The sequence below is a fragment of the Lichenostomus cassidix genome, chromosome Z (genome assembly GCF_008360975.1).
Source record: "Lichenostomus cassidix isolate B80296 chromosome Z, HeHo_3.0, whole genome shotgun sequence".
NCBI classification, from domain to species: Eukaryota; Metazoa; Chordata; class Aves; order Passeriformes; family Meliphagidae; genus Lichenostomus; species Lichenostomus cassidix.
Window position 1 is genome coordinate 18021751 of NC_139511.1, and position 20025 is coordinate 18041775.

General features: G+C 42.1%; 1 protein-coding gene and 1 long non-coding RNA gene across 6 annotated transcripts in view; one reads left to right on the top strand and one right to left on the bottom strand.

The window, feature by feature from the left end:
* The window catches only part of SEMA6A (semaphorin 6A), a 119844-nt gene that overhangs the window by 23453 nt on the left and 76366 nt on the right, over positions 1 to 20025 (bottom strand). For 2 of the 5 annotated variants that reach the window (XM_085042731.1, XM_085042732.1), the window contains exons 12-19: positions 18435 to 18590; positions 16876 to 17052; positions 16022 to 16162; positions 15856 to 15936; positions 13868 to 13926; positions 12074 to 12094; positions 11892 to 11942; positions 4822 to 4986 (exon numbers count right to left, since the gene is read on the bottom strand). In XM_085042731.1, the coding sequence (XP_084898857.1) occupies positions 4822 to 4986; positions 11892 to 11942; positions 12074 to 12094; positions 13868 to 13926; positions 15856 to 15936; positions 16022 to 16162; positions 16876 to 17052; positions 18435 to 18590 (851 nt within the window). The remainder of the gene's footprint in view (positions 1 to 4821; positions 4987 to 11891; positions 11943 to 12073; positions 12095 to 13867; positions 13927 to 15855; positions 15937 to 16021; positions 16163 to 16875; positions 17053 to 18434; positions 18591 to 20025) is intronic. The other 3 variants (XM_085042733.1, XM_085042734.1, XM_085042735.1) reach the window with 3 other exon arrangements.
* On the top strand, positions 1128 to 6030 carry LOC146424470 (uncharacterized). The gene is made up of 3 exons (XR_014846851.1): positions 1128 to 1248; positions 4879 to 5007; positions 5531 to 6030. It is a non-coding gene; the product is annotated as an uncharacterized LOC146424470 (long non-coding RNA).

Consider the following 20025-nt stretch of genomic DNA (forward strand, 5'->3'; position numbering starts at 1 on the left):
GAGGCAGAGGAGCTGTGTTTAAGGATCTCTTCCTGTCTCATTGCCTTCTTTCCTTCTGTCCTTCATTTCTACTTAAATCTGCTAAACGACAATCTCCCCATTTCAGGGTGGACAAGAGAAAGACACCACTTACTTTCAAAAGTGGGAACACTGGATTTTCTAGAAAAAGTCCTTCTAGAGAAGGCCTGAAGTATTTTGTATAATAGGTGTTACTAACAGATTGGACAGAGAAAGAAAAGACCCTCATTTTTTGGCTGCCAGCATTATCACTGACATTGCTGAGAGAAAGAGGAGTGGTAGGTAAATCACATGCCATCTTTAGGAGAGCATGCAGGTTTATCTGCTTTCCCTCCACTATGTAAGTGATACCCAGAAACCATGTTTTCACAATTGCCTTTCTACAGCTGAAGAGTGAGGGATGAGGAATTAAAAAAATGAAGATATCTCTCAGACTGAGCTTAAACAGGAATTAGGAGTGTGAACTTTCATCTTCAGTACTGTTGGTCCTTTGCACATGAAACCATGGTTTTGAGTTTGAGTATTGCAGCTATCTGAAATTCTTTCTCTGCCAAGGCTCAGCAGCCCACAGGTCTGTAGGGTGCAAAGAGGCTCTGTGCTTAACACACAGGTAAGACTGATCAGATTCTAGAAATTCACTTTTTTGGTTTAGATTTTGTAGTTATTCTCCCAGAATGTCTACAGGATTGAACTCTACAAAGAAATTGTTCAAAGAGGGGCAGTTTTCCCTTTTTCTATAGGAAGAGCTAATTAGCTGGGAGGTGGGGGACAACTGCACATCCTCTGCCTGTGGGAATTTAAATCCTCATATTCAATTTCCTGCCAATAAGCCTAAAAGCCAAGGCTACTAGATTAATATTTTCCATGGTATCTCAAGAAATTTTACTGTATCTCCCACCTAATTTGACCGACCTCCTCAGCTGGAAAAGTGCTTCAGGCTTTGTCTCTGCTGGGCCAGCCAGGTGACGCCCATTGCCTTTATGGTTAGGAACTGTGAAGACTCTTTGAGGTCAGTCCTGGGGAGTTCAGTGAGAAACCCTGGATATCCTTGGACTGTGAGAGGCATCATGTATCTGGGGCTGTTATGAATAACAGGCACTGAGGTCACAGTCTGGGTCCAGACCACCAGCAGCTGTTCGTGCAGCTCTGTGGAACACTGTTCTGTGATGCCAATGTGCTCATCACCCCTGCTGAAAGTCTCCACAACTAATGCAGAGAATTAGAGATTCAGTGAGTTGGATGGAGGGGAAAGAATATGATTTAGTATCCTACTAGTCTGGGCAGACAATGCAAAGCATCAGTTCCGGCATGCCAGTAGCTTCTCCAGGAACAGCTGATGCTTTTGTTTAATGAGTTTTTAATATAAAATGCATGAACAGTAGAGACTGGAATCCACATTTCAATTAATATTTTAAGTGTTTTATATCAAGTATTCATAGCAGAAAGAACTGAACTTGTGTGTTTCTGCCCCTGGTGAGTGCCCTAACCACTCAGCAAGTGAGTTTTGCTCATACTCATCTTCCTTCTGAGACACTGAGTACTTAATTAGTCCACACAGAGCAAAACATCTTCAACAGAACAGCGATTGAAAGAAGAGATCTAAGAACACCCTGGAGAAGAATAACAAGGATTCAGATCTCTCTAGGCAGTGGAGCTATTTGAACCCAACTCCCGTGTTTAAAAGGAACCATTTTAAACTCTCTGAGATACAGATTAAAAGGAGCTGGAAGAATGATAAGGGTCAAGATGCAATGAGGGGCACCACCATCCTTACATAGGAGAAAAGGTTCTACTTCTCTAAGTATCTTCAAGTGGCAAATTTTGGCAATTCTCTGAATAATTCTCTGTATGTATGGCAAAGAGGGACTGGAGGCAAAAGACAGGGTTTGCATTAGACCCCTGTGCTTCAGCACTGCTCTGAGCACTCTGAAATGACACCTAAATCCCAACGTTTTGGTGTGTGAAAAATACAACATAGAATCTCTCCACAAGAGCAGTCACCTATGCATCATTTAGTATATGCTAATGGCCATGCTCTAAAAGGTGTTTTATGCTCAGGTCTCACTGAAGGCAGGCAAACTGAGGCCCAGTGACTAGGACTACTCTCAGTTTTGCTTCAGTGGTTAAACAAGAGCAGGCTGTCAGTATCTATATTGGGATACTGGACCTGGTGGTCACCAGCTCATGTGAAGTGATCGCTGATGTCAAGAGTGGCAGCAGCCTGGGCTGCAGTGATCATGCACTGGTGGAGTTCACAGTCCTCAGGCATAAGGGTCAGGCAGAGAGTAAAGCCAGGACCCTGAATTCTAGAAAAGCAAACTTTCAGCTCTTCAAGGAGGTCAGTAGGATCCCCTGGGAAACTGCCCTCAAGGACAAGGGAGCAGAACAGAGATGGCAGATCTTTAAGGATATCTCTCAAGAGGGAAAAGCTAGCAAAACCTAGCCGACAGGAATCGGGCAAGGAAGACAAGAGAATGGATGGCTGTATTGGGACCTGCTGACCAAACTAAAGGGCAAAAATGAAATGCACAGGTGGTGGAAGAAGGGATACATATCATGGAAAGAGTATAGGAACACAGCCTGATTGTGTAAGGATGGGGTCAGGATGGCCAAGGGGTAGGTGGAGCTGAACCTGGCAAGGGATGCAAAGAATAACAAGAAGGCTTCTACAGGTGTGTCAGCCAGAAAAGGGAGGTTGAAGAAGGCATACTCCAGATGGTAAGCAAGGCTGGCAAACCACAATGGCCAAGGAGAAGGATGAGGTCCTCAACGAATTTTTTGCCTCAGTCTTTACTTGCAACTTCTCCTTCCACACTTCTCAAGTGTATAGTCCACAAGACAGGGCCTGGGGGAGCAAAGTCCCTCCCAGTGTAAGAGAAAATCAGTTTTGGGACAACTTGAACAACCTGAACGTACCTAAACCTATTGAACCTGATGAGATGTATCACAGAGTCCCAGGAACTGGCTGATTTAATTCCCAACCCACTCTTCATGATATTTGAAAAGAATGGCAGCCAGGTGAAATCACAGGTGACTGGAAAAAGGGAAACATTTAACCCATCTTAACAAAAGGTAGAATGAAGGACAGTCAACTATCAACTTGTCAGTCCTATTATCTCTGTGCCTGGGAAGATGTGCCTGGAAGCCTTAGCTGTGCTAAGGCGCATGGAGGACAGGGAGATGTTCAACCAAGCACAACTTCACCAAGGAAAAGTGCTGCCTGATGAACCTGGTGGAGAGACTCTATCAATGGACAAGGAAAGAGCTACATATGTAATTTAACTGGAATTTTGTAAGGCCTTTGACATGGTCCCACATAACAACCTTCTCTGAATTGGAGAGACAGGATTTGATGGGCGGACAATTTAATGGATAATGAATTTGTTGACAGTCTTATCCAGAGGGTGGTAGTCAATGGCTTGATGTCTGAATGGAGACCAGCGACAAGTGGTGTCCCTCAAGGGTCAGTGTTGGGACCAGTATGTCCATCAATGACATAGTGGCATTGACTGAACCTTCGGCAAGTTTGCAGATGACATCAAGCTGTGTGTGATGTGACTGACAAACCTGAAGGATGGGATGCCATCCAGAGGGACCTGGACAAGACTGAGAAGTAGGTCCATGAGAACCTTGAGATTCAACAAGGCCAAGCCCAAAGTACCTGAGTCAGAGCAACTTCCAGTATCAATGCAGGCTGGGAGATGGATTGGGAGCATCCCTGTGGAGAAGGACTTGGGGGGCTGGTGTATGAAAGGCTGGACAAGAACCAGCATTGTGTGCTCACAGCTCAGAAAGCCAGTCATGTGCTGAGCTGCATTCAAAGCAGTGTGGCCAGCAGGGCAAGGAAGAGGATTCTGCCCCGCTGCTCTGCTCGTGTGACACCCCACCTGGAGTGCCAGCTCTGGGGTCACCAACACAGGAAAGACATGGGCCACAAATGTGATCAGAGGGCTGGAGCACCTCTCCTATGAACACAGGCTGAGAGATCTGGGGTTGTTCTGGCTGAGGAAGAGAAGGCTCTGGGCAGATGTTATAGCAGCTTTCCAGAACCTAAAGGGGGATACAAAAGAGTTGGAGAGAGACCTTTTACAAGGGCATGTAATGGTAGAACAAGGGGAATGACTTCAAACTGAAAGAGGGCAGCTTTAGATTAGATATTAGAAAGAAATTCTTTACTCTGAGGGTGCTGAAGTGCTGCAACTGTTGCCCAAGAAGTTGTTGATGGCCCATCCCTGAAAGTGTTCAAGGCCAGGCGGAATGGTGCTTGGAGCAACCTGCTCAAGTGGAAAATGTTCCTGGTCATGGCAAGGGAGGGGTTGGAAAGAGATGATCTCTAAGGACCCTTCCAAATCAAAGCACTACATGATTCCATGATTCTGTGGTTGTTTAGAAATGGAAATAATGTGAAATTAGCTGAGATCTGCTGTGCTGCCCTGGGTATTCAGAGAAAGGCGATATAAAAATACACCCGTAAGAATAATAGGAAGCCATGGATCTTGCTTCGTCAGAGAACAGGGCAGATCAAATTTAAAGAGACCTAAATCCCCCATTTCCCTCCTTCTCATACAGTGCACAGAACTCTATAAAGGCATATATTTCTGTTTGTTTTGTGTGGTTTCCTCAGGCAGTGAATTATCTAGGGCTGCGTCTAAGATTGGCTGTTTAGTTTCAGACTTTACGATAAGCTTTTAATTATAGCACAGGAGTTTCATTACATGTTACTCTGAGCCAGCTGGAAGCAGTTACACTTTAGTCCTCCTCCCCCTCCCTCCTCACCACAGGATGTCATTTCCAAGGCCTTACCCTTCTTGTCTTGATGATTATGGGATGAAACTGCCACATATGGATCTGTATTTTCAGATGAACCAAGCGGATCCTTCCAATCCAGCATGCGTCCCCTAGCATCATAACCCTGTCGAGCGCGAGAGTCAGAAGTGGTGGTGCTTGGGACTAGGGAACTGGAGTGTCCTGTTTACATTATAAATACAGGTAGGGAAGACAAGTCTCATTAGTCACTTACCACGCCACCTCCCCATGCTCGGGAATGTACGCACTGCTTTGCTTCTGTGACGGGTGAACATCTGGTCTTAGGCTGAGCAATGTTTCAAAAGTCCTTCAAAACATGGCTCCAAAGAAAGGGGAGATTTGAACCTTCCAGATCAGGGTGCTAAGAGGTGCTGCTACTGAGCCGGCAGTTCTGTGCTTCTTAACAGTTAAATGCACATGAAAGAGGGTAAGCACACTTCATCTGAGTCAAGCATCCTTTGGCTGGATTCAGTACACACGCCTGACTGAAACTGAAGTGTCAGCCCATGCTGTCTGGTACTGGCTCAGTCAAAAAGCAAATAAAAAATCAATTTAAAACAGAACAACTTCTAAAATGGCTGAAACTGAACAGGAATTCCAGAAGAATTACAAAATGGCCACATCATGAGGCACTCTACCTCATGCCCCCACGGGAATGAAGGACTGCCTAACATCAGCGTGCTCACACTGTGGCATTTCTCTCCAGAAGGGAAATGTCCCAGGCCAGCTGCTCACACCCGCTATTGGTCCTGCCTGAGCTGATGGCCCAAAATGGCTCTGAAATAAGCACAAGACTGAACACCATTTCTGCTCAGAATGACAGTGAAGACAAGCCCTCACCATGTGGATCTGCCCAAGAGCCCATGACTCCAGCAGCAGCTGAGACTGAGGTCTCACATGCCTTTTTTCCATTACAAAAGCTCTAGACATTGTTGTCCTGAACAAGACTGATCAGCTTCTCTCATATCATATACACCCCAACAAACAGCACATTCACAGAACATGCCCCACTGGAAATACAGCACAATTTGAAAGGCGGTCCGGCTGGGACAGTGACATGTTTGCAGACTCATATATTCTTTGCAACTAGATCCTGTGAAGTACATCACCAAAAATGATTGAGATGCTCGGCGTTTACTCTGAAAGACGGCTCTCACCTGGACTTTCCAGTGGCTCAGCTGCTTTTGGGAGGGGGCACCAAACACCATCCACACCATGACATTTTGACCTCAAAACCATTCTGAAATGGTCTTGGCACATGTGCCAAAGTGAGTTATTTTCACCAGGACTCAAAGAGTTCTGGGCCTCCTTAATTTGATGTGGAGTATCTATACCCCCTTACCTACTTTTCTTAAAGAGACCATTAAAAGAGGGATTTTTGACACATCCTCAAACACAGACTAACAGAATTGGATTATTCACAGACAGAATGGCATATAACACTTTTTCTTCAGATAATGCCAGACAGACTGACAGCAGCCCTCCTTTCTCCTGTCTCCTTTTGAACAGCCCAGCAAATTAATTTTCCTTCTTTAGATGAATCTCCCTTGGAAAGGAGTCCAATCACCAGGTTACAGACTGCCCTAGCAGGGACCCGCTCCCTGCTCCTTCTCTTGATCTTGCTTCATTGCTCAGAAAAATAATTTGAGACCCACTGGGGCAGAGACAGATCAACACAAGGAGCTGAAATTTAAAGCCTCACAGAGAAGGCAGAGAGCTGGGTAGGTATACCCTGTGCTTCTGTAGTTTATTTTAAACAGCTACTGGATAAGCACAAAGCATTTGAAAGCTGCATCTCAAAAAGGCTGTTTTAAATGGCTTCTAAAGAGAGGCAGCCCCAGCTCTCAGAAGCACAGAGAGAGATGATGAACCTAGATCCTCAATTCCACTCCAACAATCAAAAATCGAAATGTTGGCCACTAATGTCCCCAAGCTTTTTGGTGCACCCACTTTTTGGTTCCTTTTATCCAGCCCTTTCACCCGCTTCACAGTGTTGAACTACTTATGAAGTCAGCAAAATGCTGCAACTTCTATTAAGATGCTGTTATGATTTAAAGAAGTCCTGTTGAATATTAATGATTTTAGAGAAAAAAAGTATCGGTGCTCCTCTGTAAGTTTTTGAGGAGCCCTTTTGATTTACTGCACCGAATTATATATGGAAGCACTCTGGACTATGTTTTGCATAGGACATGGACACAATGAACTCCTTTAACTTGTACGCTTAAATAGGAAAATTGGTTAAATTCACAGTGTTCTCACCACAAAGCCAACCTTCAACTACAGCTAATTGTTAACACAATTTAGCTCTGGATGTCAGTCTGAAGACTTATATTGACAAGGGCAGTGGATTATTTTTCACTCTCTCATGGTAGAAAGTGTGGTTTCTCCCAGCCATCTTTCTTTAAAATGGCAAATTAAATGCTGTATTCTGTTAGGACAGGGCTTTGAATGTCACCCAAATAGAAAAGAGAAGCCAAATGTTATCCTCTTTTTTAAAATGTTTCCATAAGCCACAGCATGGCTGGGAACCTTGGTAACACACAGATAGACAACAGTGGACTCCAATCCAAATGTGCTGCCTGCTCCACAGCAGTCCTGAGCAGGACTGTTTGTGTCCAAAGGGACAGGTAGAGGTCCAGCTACTGAAAACACATGCCTTCTTGAAGCAAGAATATGCTGGATCCTGAAAGCATTCACTAAAGCTCTATTTTACGCTTGTCAACTCCTGTGCTCATCCCCAAGAAATAAGACAAATAACAGGGCAGAGGACAGGCTAGATAATAGAAATTACGGAATTTTTGTGTTTTCTTTTCCCTAAGGATTAAACCACAGTTCAAGCATTCATGGGGTTCCAGTCTTCAGGTTAATACCCCATTCAGCAACAACAATAATGTGTACAGTATTTGGTCAGCTTACAAATAGTGCTGCACTCAACATAAGAAAACAATTAGTCATTGCTTGATAAGGAGGTAAAAGAGAAGAAAATCTTGCCAAGTAGCAATCATATTTTATGTTTGTGTTTGATATGCATTTATATGCCTTTCTCTCTCTGACACTTGCACTTTTAAGTGTGCTTAAAGGAAAAATTCTAGGAAATGCTATAAATATGGTTAAAGAAAAACATTTAATAATACAGTAATATTGAGGAAGTATATGCCTAAGGGACACATTTTCTGTGGGTAGGAAAAAAAGATTGTTTGAACCATATGTTGCCAATACACAGAGAACTTCCTTGTAATGGAAAGCTAAGGCATTGTGAAGATACTAATGTGTACCAGATGGTCACTAGGTAGAGAGGGGGTTCCACACAAATTCAAGAAATCAGTCTATTCTCTCTGTTACAAATCTATTAGTCTAGTACACACTGAGAAACAAGCTTACACAGCTAATAGAGATACTCTTTCTTCCATTTGATTTGGAGGAAGCAGGGCAGGAGCAGATTAAACTGTAATAGTCTGTTCCAGTTGTGTGAGAGCTGTATTTTGCAAAACTTACTACTCGGCACTGATACTGCTCCTGTAAGCAGTATCACAGTGCCCTGTAAGTGTCTGAATAACCAGTCCCACATGGTGAATTTCACCTCTGAGCAGAGTGGCACCACAAATGTATGAGCTACTTAAGTTTCTCTCACAAACAGAGAAAAGACTGAAGTGGCAGGCAACCCAGTCCTGGCCCTCTCTCACACAGCCATTATTAAGCCTTTACAATACTCTGTATAGTTTGCAACGTGTAGTGGGCCTTTTTTTCCCATTACGCCATTTTTTACCACTCTGACTTGCAAATAAGCTTTGTTGAAATTTAACGAGGCTTTAGCACATCTGAGATGTGGCCAGTACCTCTGTGTTAATAATGGTTAATACAAAAACACCTGAAAAACCAATTCTGCCTTTGTTTTAAAACAAAGCATCTAAATAACTGTACACATAGTGCTTTTCAAATGTCTTTTTTAAAAGAAAACATGTAAAAATCAAATAGACACACTTTTAAAAAGTCTGATTTAGTTGCTTCCATTATTTGCAAAAACTTTTTATTTGGAGTGCTGTAATCAAGTAACCCAGGCAGAGTAAAAGCACTTAGTGTCTGTGAGCACAGATAATGATTCAGAAAGGCTGCACTTCTGTAACCATAGCTTGTTCTGAAGTGCACTTGTAAAATGTAAGGAGGTTTTTTCCAAGTTTAAAACAAAGACAGAGATTCAATACGTATTTGATAGTTGCTCTAGTATGCTCAAGTCATTAGGATCTCAGAGGTTAAGATATCTGCACGCTATCCTATTAACAGCTATAGCAACCTAATTAGACAATTAGAGGGAAAAGTTAAATCGATACTATAGAGGGAGAAAGGACTACGGCTAGGGGGCAATGTAAGGGCCCAATTCACTAAGAATTGATGTTTCCAAAGGTAACTGAAGCATAGAATTTTGCAGAGGAATCTAGCCTAATCTCCTTGTTTACATATGTGGCTCTTCCATAATTTTGCTCTGACATCCTGCATCCAGACCTTCAGTCTGCTATCCTCTCCTTGGGTGTCACTCAAGTCACCTGTATGGATTTGCACTTTATTTGTTAGGAACTGATCATGTGAGACTGCCTTAGGAAGAGAGGCCATGTGCCAAACTCAGGAGGAGGCTGTGCCAAGAATACAAAGATTAATGGCTTGGTTCTTCTTTCATTCACACTGCTACAGATCGGCAGTTAGTCTGTCGAAGGAGGGTGATTTATAGTGGAGTACATGAAAAGAATCAGGCCTTAGAACTTCTTTTGGAGCTTCAGATGACTTTGGATATATTTAGCCCACTGAATCCAAAAGAGCCCTGAGCATTCAATTGGTTGGTATTCTGGTATATCCCAGTGTTCTGAGACCTAATCTATTATGACATACCATTTACTTTTGCATTAAACTGTATTCAGTAACATCAAAATAGACCATTCATAAATTTTTTGTTTTTTCAAGAAAAAAAAAAATTACTCAGAGCAGTCACTACACTTGGCAAACATCAACATGTTTACCGAGATTGATTTACTACCTCGTCCTAGAATTTTTGCACTTCTGATGTGGAAGATCAATAGAGATGACTAGGTAGCTGAGAAGAAAGCCTGACTTATCAGAGTGAGTATTTTAACTACACCCTTGAAAGGAGGAGTTGACTTGCATAGAAACCATGTTATCAAGATGGACCTGAGAGGGGTCATTGAAATAAACTGGAAAAGACAGGGTGTGAATGGGAACCCATCTTAATGCTGGGTCAGCATTTCTCCATTGTATCTGTCTGTAGGGTCCTGCTTTAAAAGCTGGGTTAATTTATGGAATTTGTCTTTGGGCTTGACATGTCCATACAGTAAAATGTACGCACTTTTGAACTGTACTCTCTTGGACTTCAGCTTTTTTCATTCTGTTGCTAACTCGAAACACTTTTCTACTTTCTTGGTCAGATTGAAATATCAGTTTTTACTGAAGCTCCTACTAATACTCTAGCTGGCAGTATCCAGAACCACAGTTCCACAGCTATAACTCTGAATTCACTTAGAAACAGGAAATCTAGAACATTTCTGGCACATCAACACTATGCTCAAAGTCACTCTCTTTATCTTTACATTCAGCAGTATGGATTTTATTATTACTCTTCTTTAATTACTGCTCTGTGCATTGGACATACAGCAATTTTATAATGAAAGAAAGTATAAACTGTATATGCAGATGAAACTGTCAGTCTTCCATATGTTACATAGTCTCAACTTGCCTTTGATTTTGTACATTCCCTTCACTGGTTTTCATTACCATACTTTCAAACAAGTTTCACCTGCACATTTTTCATTTCCTGGTAATAAACAGCAAGGGAAATTTGATTTTATTTTTACAAATGTTGAACAGCATTACTATGCCTCCAGTTATTTATATTCTGCTGTACTGAGCTGCCATTGGTTCTGTTTTATACCTACATATTCTGCAGGCACGAGATGAAAGGATCAATTAAAAGTTCATCACAGCTTTACATTAACCTACCTCTTGGTATGTTCAGCCAAATGTATGGTGAATTTGATCTGGCCCTGATGAACGGCTAGTCTTGTACATGTCAGGCTTTCAAGCCTGAAAGCAACTTCACAAGGAAGCTCCCTCCCCACATGGAATTCTGCCACTGACTTCACTGGCAGCAATACCTCACACCCTCTTAGCTTGTGAGTACTTGTCTTTGTTCAGGATGGCTATAAAGAAAAGCTATTGCAGTATATGTCTAGTTTTGAATTTAAAGTGATTATTTATTCTGCAGTGATTCCTCATGAAGACATTTATTCTTCATTCCAAGAACCAGCATAATCCACTTCCAAATATGCAGAACAAAGTGGTAGAAAGCACTATGAGCACAGATTAACAGCTGTCTCATGGGAACCTGCTACTCTAGGCTTGAGGAATGATCCTCTTCAGTTCAGGTCACTTAATTTGCTGTGTGAATTCCTTTTTTTTTTTTTTACAGACCAGGCCCCATTCAGACAATAAGATATTGCAAGAATGGACAACGTAAATGACTCACCCTAGAAGTGACAACAACCTTCAGGAACTGAGGCATAATCCAGTTTCCACCCACACGGGTAGAAGGCTTATTTTCCTTATGAGAGATCTTTCTGTAACTCAGGGATAGTTCTGCTTCTTTCCCTAAGGTAACTCTGACTGGCCGCTGTAGTAGTAATGACATCAGCCTGGACAGCTCATGAGTGGGATGTGAGATACTATTTTGTTTGGTTTTTTTGCTGGTGAACAGATAAGATGCATCATGGTACCCAAGCGTTCCTTTGAGTGTTCAGGTGAAGCATGCTCTTAATCATGTCTGTTGGCATGCCATTAAAATAGGCAATATCTGACTTTAATTAAATGGAGACAGTTTTGAGAGAGGACAAGAAAAAGAGGGATTGAAAACCAAGAGGTGTGACTTAATTCTAGTTGTGATTAGTGAATCGGGCCCTCAAAACCAAGACATAACAGGTAAAATAGGGTAACAGCTATTAGAGTACAGGAGCTACTAGCTAACACAAGGATTTGGGGAGAATTTTTAAAAATACTCATAAACTGACCATATACTGTGTAGTAAGACATTTCATGATCAGGTGAAGCAGTTGAAATGTCTAAGAACAAAATAAATTGGAAAGAAACATTAAATATAACAAAAGTATGAAAAGATTAAAAGTTTAGTAAAAAGTGATTCCTCCAAAATGGATTTGCTGTCAATAAATAATGAAACTAAGAACTTCCTTACCATTCAGGGCTACGAAGGAATCTGAAAGACAAATAACAGGGGAAAAATCATTATTTCTATCTTGTTTTTTCTTTAAAGTAGTTTGCTGCTAGTAACTGTTCCTGTTTCAGCTGCTATTTATAAATATGTTACTTGTACACATAGGACCCACGCAAAACTAATATTCAGACATACCCAAAAACCATGTCTGGCTTTAAAAGTGTTCTTGACCAGCTCTGTACAGGAGGTACCAAAGTGGGAAGGCCAGTATCCTCCCTGCTTTCTTTGCAAGTCTAAGGCAAGGAATTGCAAGGGATGCAGCCAGCAATGTGAGTCAACAAGGACAAAGCTCAGATGACCCAAGAGCCCATGAAGTAATAAGATCAGCTGGGTTAGCAGGGAAGGAAATCTACCCCTGTGCAGTGTCAAGGTTCAATGCATCATTCAGGGCTAAAGAGAGATTTAAGCAGGGCATGGGCTTTGTTGCTCTCTGCACAGAAGCAGATCCCTCTCCATGAGCACAATGTGCTGTTCCTGAATAACTTCCAACCCTTCTTTGAAATGGAACTGATATCAGGTACACCTCACTCCTACCTAACCTATTCGCCCAAGGAGAGTGGAACTGGCTGAAAAGGGCAAAGATACACCAGCTGGGAACTGACCTGATTTTGGTGTTAACCCATATTACAGGAGAACAGAGGGTTCTATGTGTACACCTCCTTCAAAAATCTTTGAGACAGTCTATGTCACCCAGCCTTATGAGAGAGGCTGAAATCCTTGTACCCCTTCGAGCACAGTGATCACAGTAATTAATGGCTCTTGCATAAGGATGCACAAGGCATGAGAAAGGTGTGGCTTTCTCAAGTGCAGCTGGCCCACACTGTGTCCCATGGCACAGTCTAGCTGTCTGTTATTTTGCTGTGTATTGCAAAAGTAATGATTCTCTTACTGTACATTGATTCACCAGCTTCATCAGTTTTATTGCATCAGTGCAAATTACACTGAAAAGAATGTGGATCTTGATGTTATGAGGTTTATAAATAATATTTGGAGCTTAGAATTAAACCAACCTCGGTGAGAACATTTGGAACAAGAGCTGTCCTGAACACAGATATTGGTATTCCTGAAGGTTCAGAAGTCAGCAAGATTTCTGTGCATGCAGTGCAAGCTGTGTACTTTTAAGCATTTCAGTACATTTCATTAAACAAAATGAAATGTTTAAAGACTGCATTTAAGCTTCCAGTTCATGCTCTCAGTACCTAAGGTTTACCATTAAAATTTCTTAGGCAGTGCCAGTAGTACCTGACCCTTAATAACAAGAGGTTGTCCAGACTGCATGTTAAATTCCCTAAGATTCATAAACTAAGCAGTTGTGATTTCTTGATCTGGATCCAAAACTGAATATACATTTCACTGTCTCACTGTGTTGCATGGGAATGTAGTCCAAGTCCCAAACTACATCAAGAAACCAAGCCACTTCTGTACATCTACATAAACAACCCATCCACCACAGCTAATAAAGACAATGACCCCAATTCATTATGCCATTGCTGTAATCAATATCCTCCAGAGCTAAGCTTTTCTCGTTATTTAACCACTTTGAAGTCCAGTGTTTGTATAAATCACATGAACTGGGCTATTTTCCTCAAACACATTTAAATAACAGTTCTTCTTCTGAACCTGCATCATTAGCCACATTGCTGTCCCTGTTGTGGCTTTTGTTGCTACAAAAGAATGCCTGACAGGTAATGGTGATTTGAGGCATTCAAAAGGATACTGTGACACATGGTAAATAGAGGTAAAAACTTTGCTTACTTTGGCAGTCACCCAGGCCATCTGTATTGCCACGTTCTATGTCCTGTTCAAATGCCAGTCTAAATGATAGAAAGTAACAAAACAGTATGAATTACACAGTCATAGGCATAACCAGAAATAAATTATCACATGTTCAATTGAAATAAATCCCTGCTGTGAAACTGGCTATTTCTTTGGAAATTCCACACAAAGGCTGAAAAAACTGCAACATACACATTTGAGCTATTCATCATTGCTTAATGATTTCTGGCTTCTGATGATACTTTGTCTTTATATTATTACTTTTCAAAAATCCACTGCATGCCTCATTACCAAGGGAAGAAAACAGACTTACATTTTTTAAACTGTTAAATAGATGATATTATCAGTAGAAACTCTAACCTGTGCACAGAGCAGACAGTGTGCACTGACACTGGTGTGAGAAGGAAGCCAACCTACTGGGCAGGTACTGTGCTGGGGGAAGACAACCTGCACTTCAACAATCACCTAGGAGCAGCACTGGATGAAGCTGCAAGGCGTAAGGTCCATCCCACAAAAAGTATTCCCATTAACTCAGGGGGCTCCACTGAAAAATATTCACAGGCTTTTCTCCCTGACATGTTCAGCTTATGCTCCTAACCTCTGTCTGTGATTTTAGAGAACTATGGAAGCTGTTCTTCCAACTTCCTGTGTGGTCAAAGGTGAATGACAGGAACTTTGGAAAACTTCCAAACACAAGCCCTTGTCTACATTAGGATCCTGCCCTTGAGGCGTAATTACCCTTGCAGACAAGTCATTCTAATTCTGTGTTCTTAAAACACCTGCTCAACTGTAACCCACTCCAGGAGAGTGCCTAACGTCTCTGCCTCCTTTTGGCTAGCTTAGAAGGTCCCCAGATACCTTCACAGCTGATCTGGACCCCCTTCATAAGCACTGGGCAGAACATGAGCTGCCTTGCTCAGTTTTGGACTTCATCACTGCAAGCTGGACTGCCTCTGTCTTGATGACTCTACTGATGAAAGTGGGAACTGCTTTTAAAAGTGAGGTAGGACAGCCCCTTACAACTTGCCATGGAAGCTGAACAAGTCTCAAACACTTCTGGAGTGCTGAAAAATGTTATATGGACACAGGTGCATTTTAACATTATTCTGTCAAATGTCCAATCAGGAGCAGCCCACATTTTTGTAGTGAAGCATATACAGACACCCACAGTTATAGCATCCCCAGCAGACAAAATAATTTGAATTGAAATAGCAAATTAAGAAAAAGACAGAAGCACAGGGATTGTAACTTGTCCATTACATCTGAGGACCTGTACAGAAGCAGGGTTAAGTGGGATCAGATGTGGGGCTGTCAAGGCTCTGTGATGTCTGTGCTGCACTCCCACTACTACCTTGAGGGAGTATAGCTGTATACCTCAGAGTGGGCAATCACGAGGTGTGTCAGAAGAGGCCAAGAAATGCGAGCTCTGAAGTGGGTTTGCTCCCTGTAACCTTCACAGACTTTCATTATCATACAATAATTAAATTCTACGGTTAAGCAAGGGGAGATCCAGCACTTCTCTAAACCTGCTCTAAGCCCTTACTGTGCTCTGTGATTCCTCTTAGCAATGCACAGTAAATTAGAGGGACTGGTTTTGTTTTCAGTGGACAAATTACTTCAGTAATTTAATTTGGATTCTATTGCCTCTTTAATCAGCTGTGATGGCTCCAGTGTAGGCTGGTCCAGACATATCCATCCAATTCGCTCCTTTCAATAATACACGGACCTTAATACAGCTCTTTCATTTTCTTCTTCCTCCTCTTTCAGCAGTTACCAATCAGCTGACAGTTAACATCAAAAAAATTTGTGAGACATTTCGGAGGCGAATGCAAATAAGGTAGAAACAAACACTTCCCACATTTTTCCCTCTCTCATTTAAAAGCCCCATGTTTCAAATAGCTTTGCCCAAGACTGTCTGGCATCGCTGCCAGAGCTCCGTGGCCAGTCCAGCCAGAGCCCTTACTCACTTGGAGCCAAGGACCAGCTGCGTGCACACCCCGCTGTCCTTCACCCATCCGCAGTACGGGTCTCTGGACGCTATGCAGGCCCTTGGGAAAGAAGAGCACAAGGTGGCATTCATGAGCGCTCCAGATTCCCCTGGGCACAGCCAGACAGCCACCACAAAACACATACTTTTTGCACTTGCTGTGGCGCTCGCAGCGTCCCAGCGGAACCTTGATGACACAGGTGGAGAAGGCGACGTACAGGGCGCTGCTGGGCCTGTCCAGCTGCATGCCCATGATCCGCTTGTCCTCCAAGCCATCATAGCTGCACCTGATTTGGATAAAAGGGAGAGAAGGTTACGAATGGGCTCTGCTGGGAAACCAGGGCAAACCTTAATGATTCCTCAGGCTGGAAAGAAAAATCACAAAAAGCTTCCGCCAAAAAATCACTGAGAAAGGTAGAATTGAACAAGTCAAGGAAAAAGAACACACAATAGCCACTAAAAACACTGATAGACATAGAACAAATATTAAAAATGCATGCGATAGTTAAGAATTGGAGAAAGACAGCACACCAGACAAGATTCTGACGGGCCTTCATTTTTGTGTTTATTCTTCTCCAGCACTCAAAGCAGCTGAAATTTCTGCATGATTATGGCTCACTTCAAAGCCCCCTTAGGCGAATTTGAGGAAGACTGAAATGTGGAAAATTTCCCTTGGAGAGCAGCTTGCTGCTTGTTGAGTTATTTGGAGAGGAATCAGGGTTTTTTTATAGGATTAGAAAATTAATCTTCCTTTCCAGAACTTCACTTTTAATTATCCATCAGCTGCTGCATAGGATGGGCTATTTTCTACACATACTGAATAAAAAAATCTTATTGCAATGTAGAGACTGATAAGCACACATCCCCTCCCTAAACAATTTAAAATTACTCAAAAAACTTGGCTTCTCTAACCACTTCCCTTTCCATGGGACAAATTATTCTCTGGGAAATCAGAAGTTCAAAGTCACCCATACATGAGTACAAAGCATCAGATACACACTTTTCAGGATTGTAAACATTGATCTCCTCCAGGAAAAGGCTGTCATTTAGGAAACCAGTATTTCCTGTCCGTGCCAAGAACTTCAGGATGATTCCCTTCTCTGACCCCAGGAAAACCACGGTGTAGTTCTGATATGGCCCAGCAGCAGAGTCAACAGCAATTTTGGTCAGCCGATATCTAAATAATAGAACATTTTCACAAATAAATCACAGAGATAATCACAGAATTGTCACTTATTTAATCCCTTTCTTCACTTCAGGTAAGTGCATAATAGACTTCTAGTAACCATAAAACACTGGTTTTTTTAAAGCACTTTTCCTACCTGACTATAAATCAGCACAGACTGTACCTGTTTGGGTCCCCAGATGTTGGGGAATTTTCACGTGTTTGCATGCCCACATGTCTAACAGCTAGCAGAAGTGTCTAGAAGTTTAGAAAGCTGAAGGGGTGCTAAGAGTCTGAGGGCATTTAGGAATTATCCTTCCAAAAGCCTGGTGATTTCTTCAGACAGGGAGAGAGAATCAGTGAACTGTTTTAAAAATTTTCAAGCTCTGTCACATTAAAAGCAGCTGAAATAGATTCAACTTTTTTGTCAGGAAAAGCTGTGCCAGTGCAATAATAAGATGCTAAACACCATTTTACCTCACAAAAAATAATCACACAATTGCCACCACTGAAGTGATATGAAGTCTTGGGATGACACAATTTATTGAAAACAAGTATACTGGTGATTTGGTACCAGGTAGCTTTGCTGCCTGTCAAAGGCCAGCACTCTGTGGAGCTTGCTGCTCTCAACTTTGGTTGGAGACACAGAACCTGAAATAAAAGCCTGACAGAAGATATATTGCTAAAACTAAGTCAGATCGTTTCAGAGCTAACTGCCCAATACAACCCTCTACCTTTGTTCAGAGGAAGAGAGGAAAATATGGCAGAAGTCAGTCACATTATTCTGTTCACAGCTGGAGGGTAGATAAGTAGTATAGTGACCACAGCAGAGAGTGAGAATGTATTTTGATAGGAAGGGGATGGTGCATTTAACACTTGCTGATTTATGTGTCTTTGTTCAAATCTGTTATTATTATTTTCTTGTTGCCATAGAAAATATGTGGATTATGTGATTATTTTTGCCTAGACACTTCTGCAAACATTAAAGCAGTACATAACCTGACAGACATCTACATATCCTGTGAACATATCCAGACAGACATGTTTGTATCCTGTGTACATATTGCTGAGTTGTCTGCCGATCCTTGCTCAAAGTTTTTACAGAGCCATCTCAAACACTGACCCATAAGCCAACAGGCGGGTCAACCTTCCCAGCACAGCCTTTCCTCCAGCATCCGGTTTCAGCCAGAGTGGTTGGAAATGACTGAGGGCTTTCCTATCTTGAAAGCTGCTCAGGGAGTTCCGCAGCATCTGCTCAGCTCTGCCACCATTCCTAGCTGGACCCATGCCCAGGATACCAAGGACATTTACAGAGCTGGAGAGTATTTGAAGCAAGGCTGTTAGCAGCACTCAACAGCTACAATGAGGACAAGAGGTCACTTGGTGGTACGTACCTGACCATTGTTCTCAGGAACCAGGGTCGATTGACAATGGAAGGTACAGCCTCATCCATCAGTGGATGTGTTTTGATGAAGTTCAGAGTATCATCTGGGAACTCGTTAGATGTTACATATTTTTCTAACGATGTAGAGCCAGCACAGCAACCAGGCCTGTGTAAAACAAGAGAGTAAAGCCAGAAAACTTATTTGATATTGAGGGCAAGCTTCTCTTTGGGATGAAGCTCTCACTGAAAACTGATGTGCTTTACAGGATTTCAACGTAGAGGAGGATTGAGAAGTATGGTGAACTTTTTCAGCCCCCCAAGGGAAGCCTAAAATCCTGCCCTATCCTCCATTCAAAAGGACTTCATGTGTCACTTGAGAGCACAAAGTCGTTTCTTCATCAGCAGTGTTACATATAGAGTTTGTAATTTATCCACTCCTGTGGAATGTAATCACTGCCTGTGTGCATTTGGCTTGATGCTTCCCACTGGCACAGGTGATTTCTGATCCATAACTTGCCCAGTTGACTGCTCTTTCCTGGAATAAAAGCAGTTCCTATAATACAGAAGGAAGTTAATTTTTTTAACAGGTGTGAAAGAATGCTGCTTTTAGTTGTGTGTGCTAGAAAACAGACTACTGGAGAAGACAAACCCAATAGTGTCCATGTAAATGTTGGTTTACCCTTTGTTCAGTTTGGATGAGATGATTTAAGAACAGTAGCACATTGAGGACTTTCACTGAAATGTTATCCATCATTCTTTGACAACTTAAATGCAAATCTGCTCACATTATTTCAAAAATCTACCCTGCTCCTAAGAGGTAACGCAATCTTCTTGCCAGGACTGGCTGTCTCTCAAAGGAAGCAGCAAAATGTTTTGTTTGTTGGTGTTTTAAAAGTCCCAGTAAAAGGTCCATTTCATCCCATTTTCTAGAGCACTATGATTCTCCAAACCTTTGAGCTTGTGTGAGATGGGAAGATGAAAGGTGGACCATTCACTCATAAACACACTGCAGCATCCAATTTTCATCTACTCTGATGTGGGTAAAGTCACTGACATCAAGACTAATGTCAGCTTGAACAAAATACAGGACTGGTCCTATCATCTGTGTTGCCCAGATTTAGATAAATATTCAAACATTAGGTAAATAAATCTTGTGTGGGAAGGTAACATAGGACTTGAAGGAATTAGCTTTGTCAACAAGGCTGGTTCCACAAGAGCTGAGTGAGGAACACAGCATGCAAACACTGTGTGCTCTTGCCTCTTCATATCCAAAATATTTTGGTTGTCTTGTAATTACATGTAGAACTAGCAATGGAGAGAAGGAGAAACCAAGGACATCACTGGTTTCCTAAGTCCTTGCAAGGGCATTGACCTGTGAGGCAACATTCCCAGAGAACTCAAGGGAGCAGCCTGCACCTTCTGGCACCATGGTGTCTACGGTTTCTGTATACCTAATCTGGAGGCCTATTTACTCCTAAATCCTAATAGCATGATTGGATTAATCCTGTTTTAATCTCAAAACTGGTTTAGTTGAGTCAACATAAATCCAAGTAAACCCTGCTGTCTGGCCAAACAGGGAAGCGATGCCCCTGAAAGCCTCT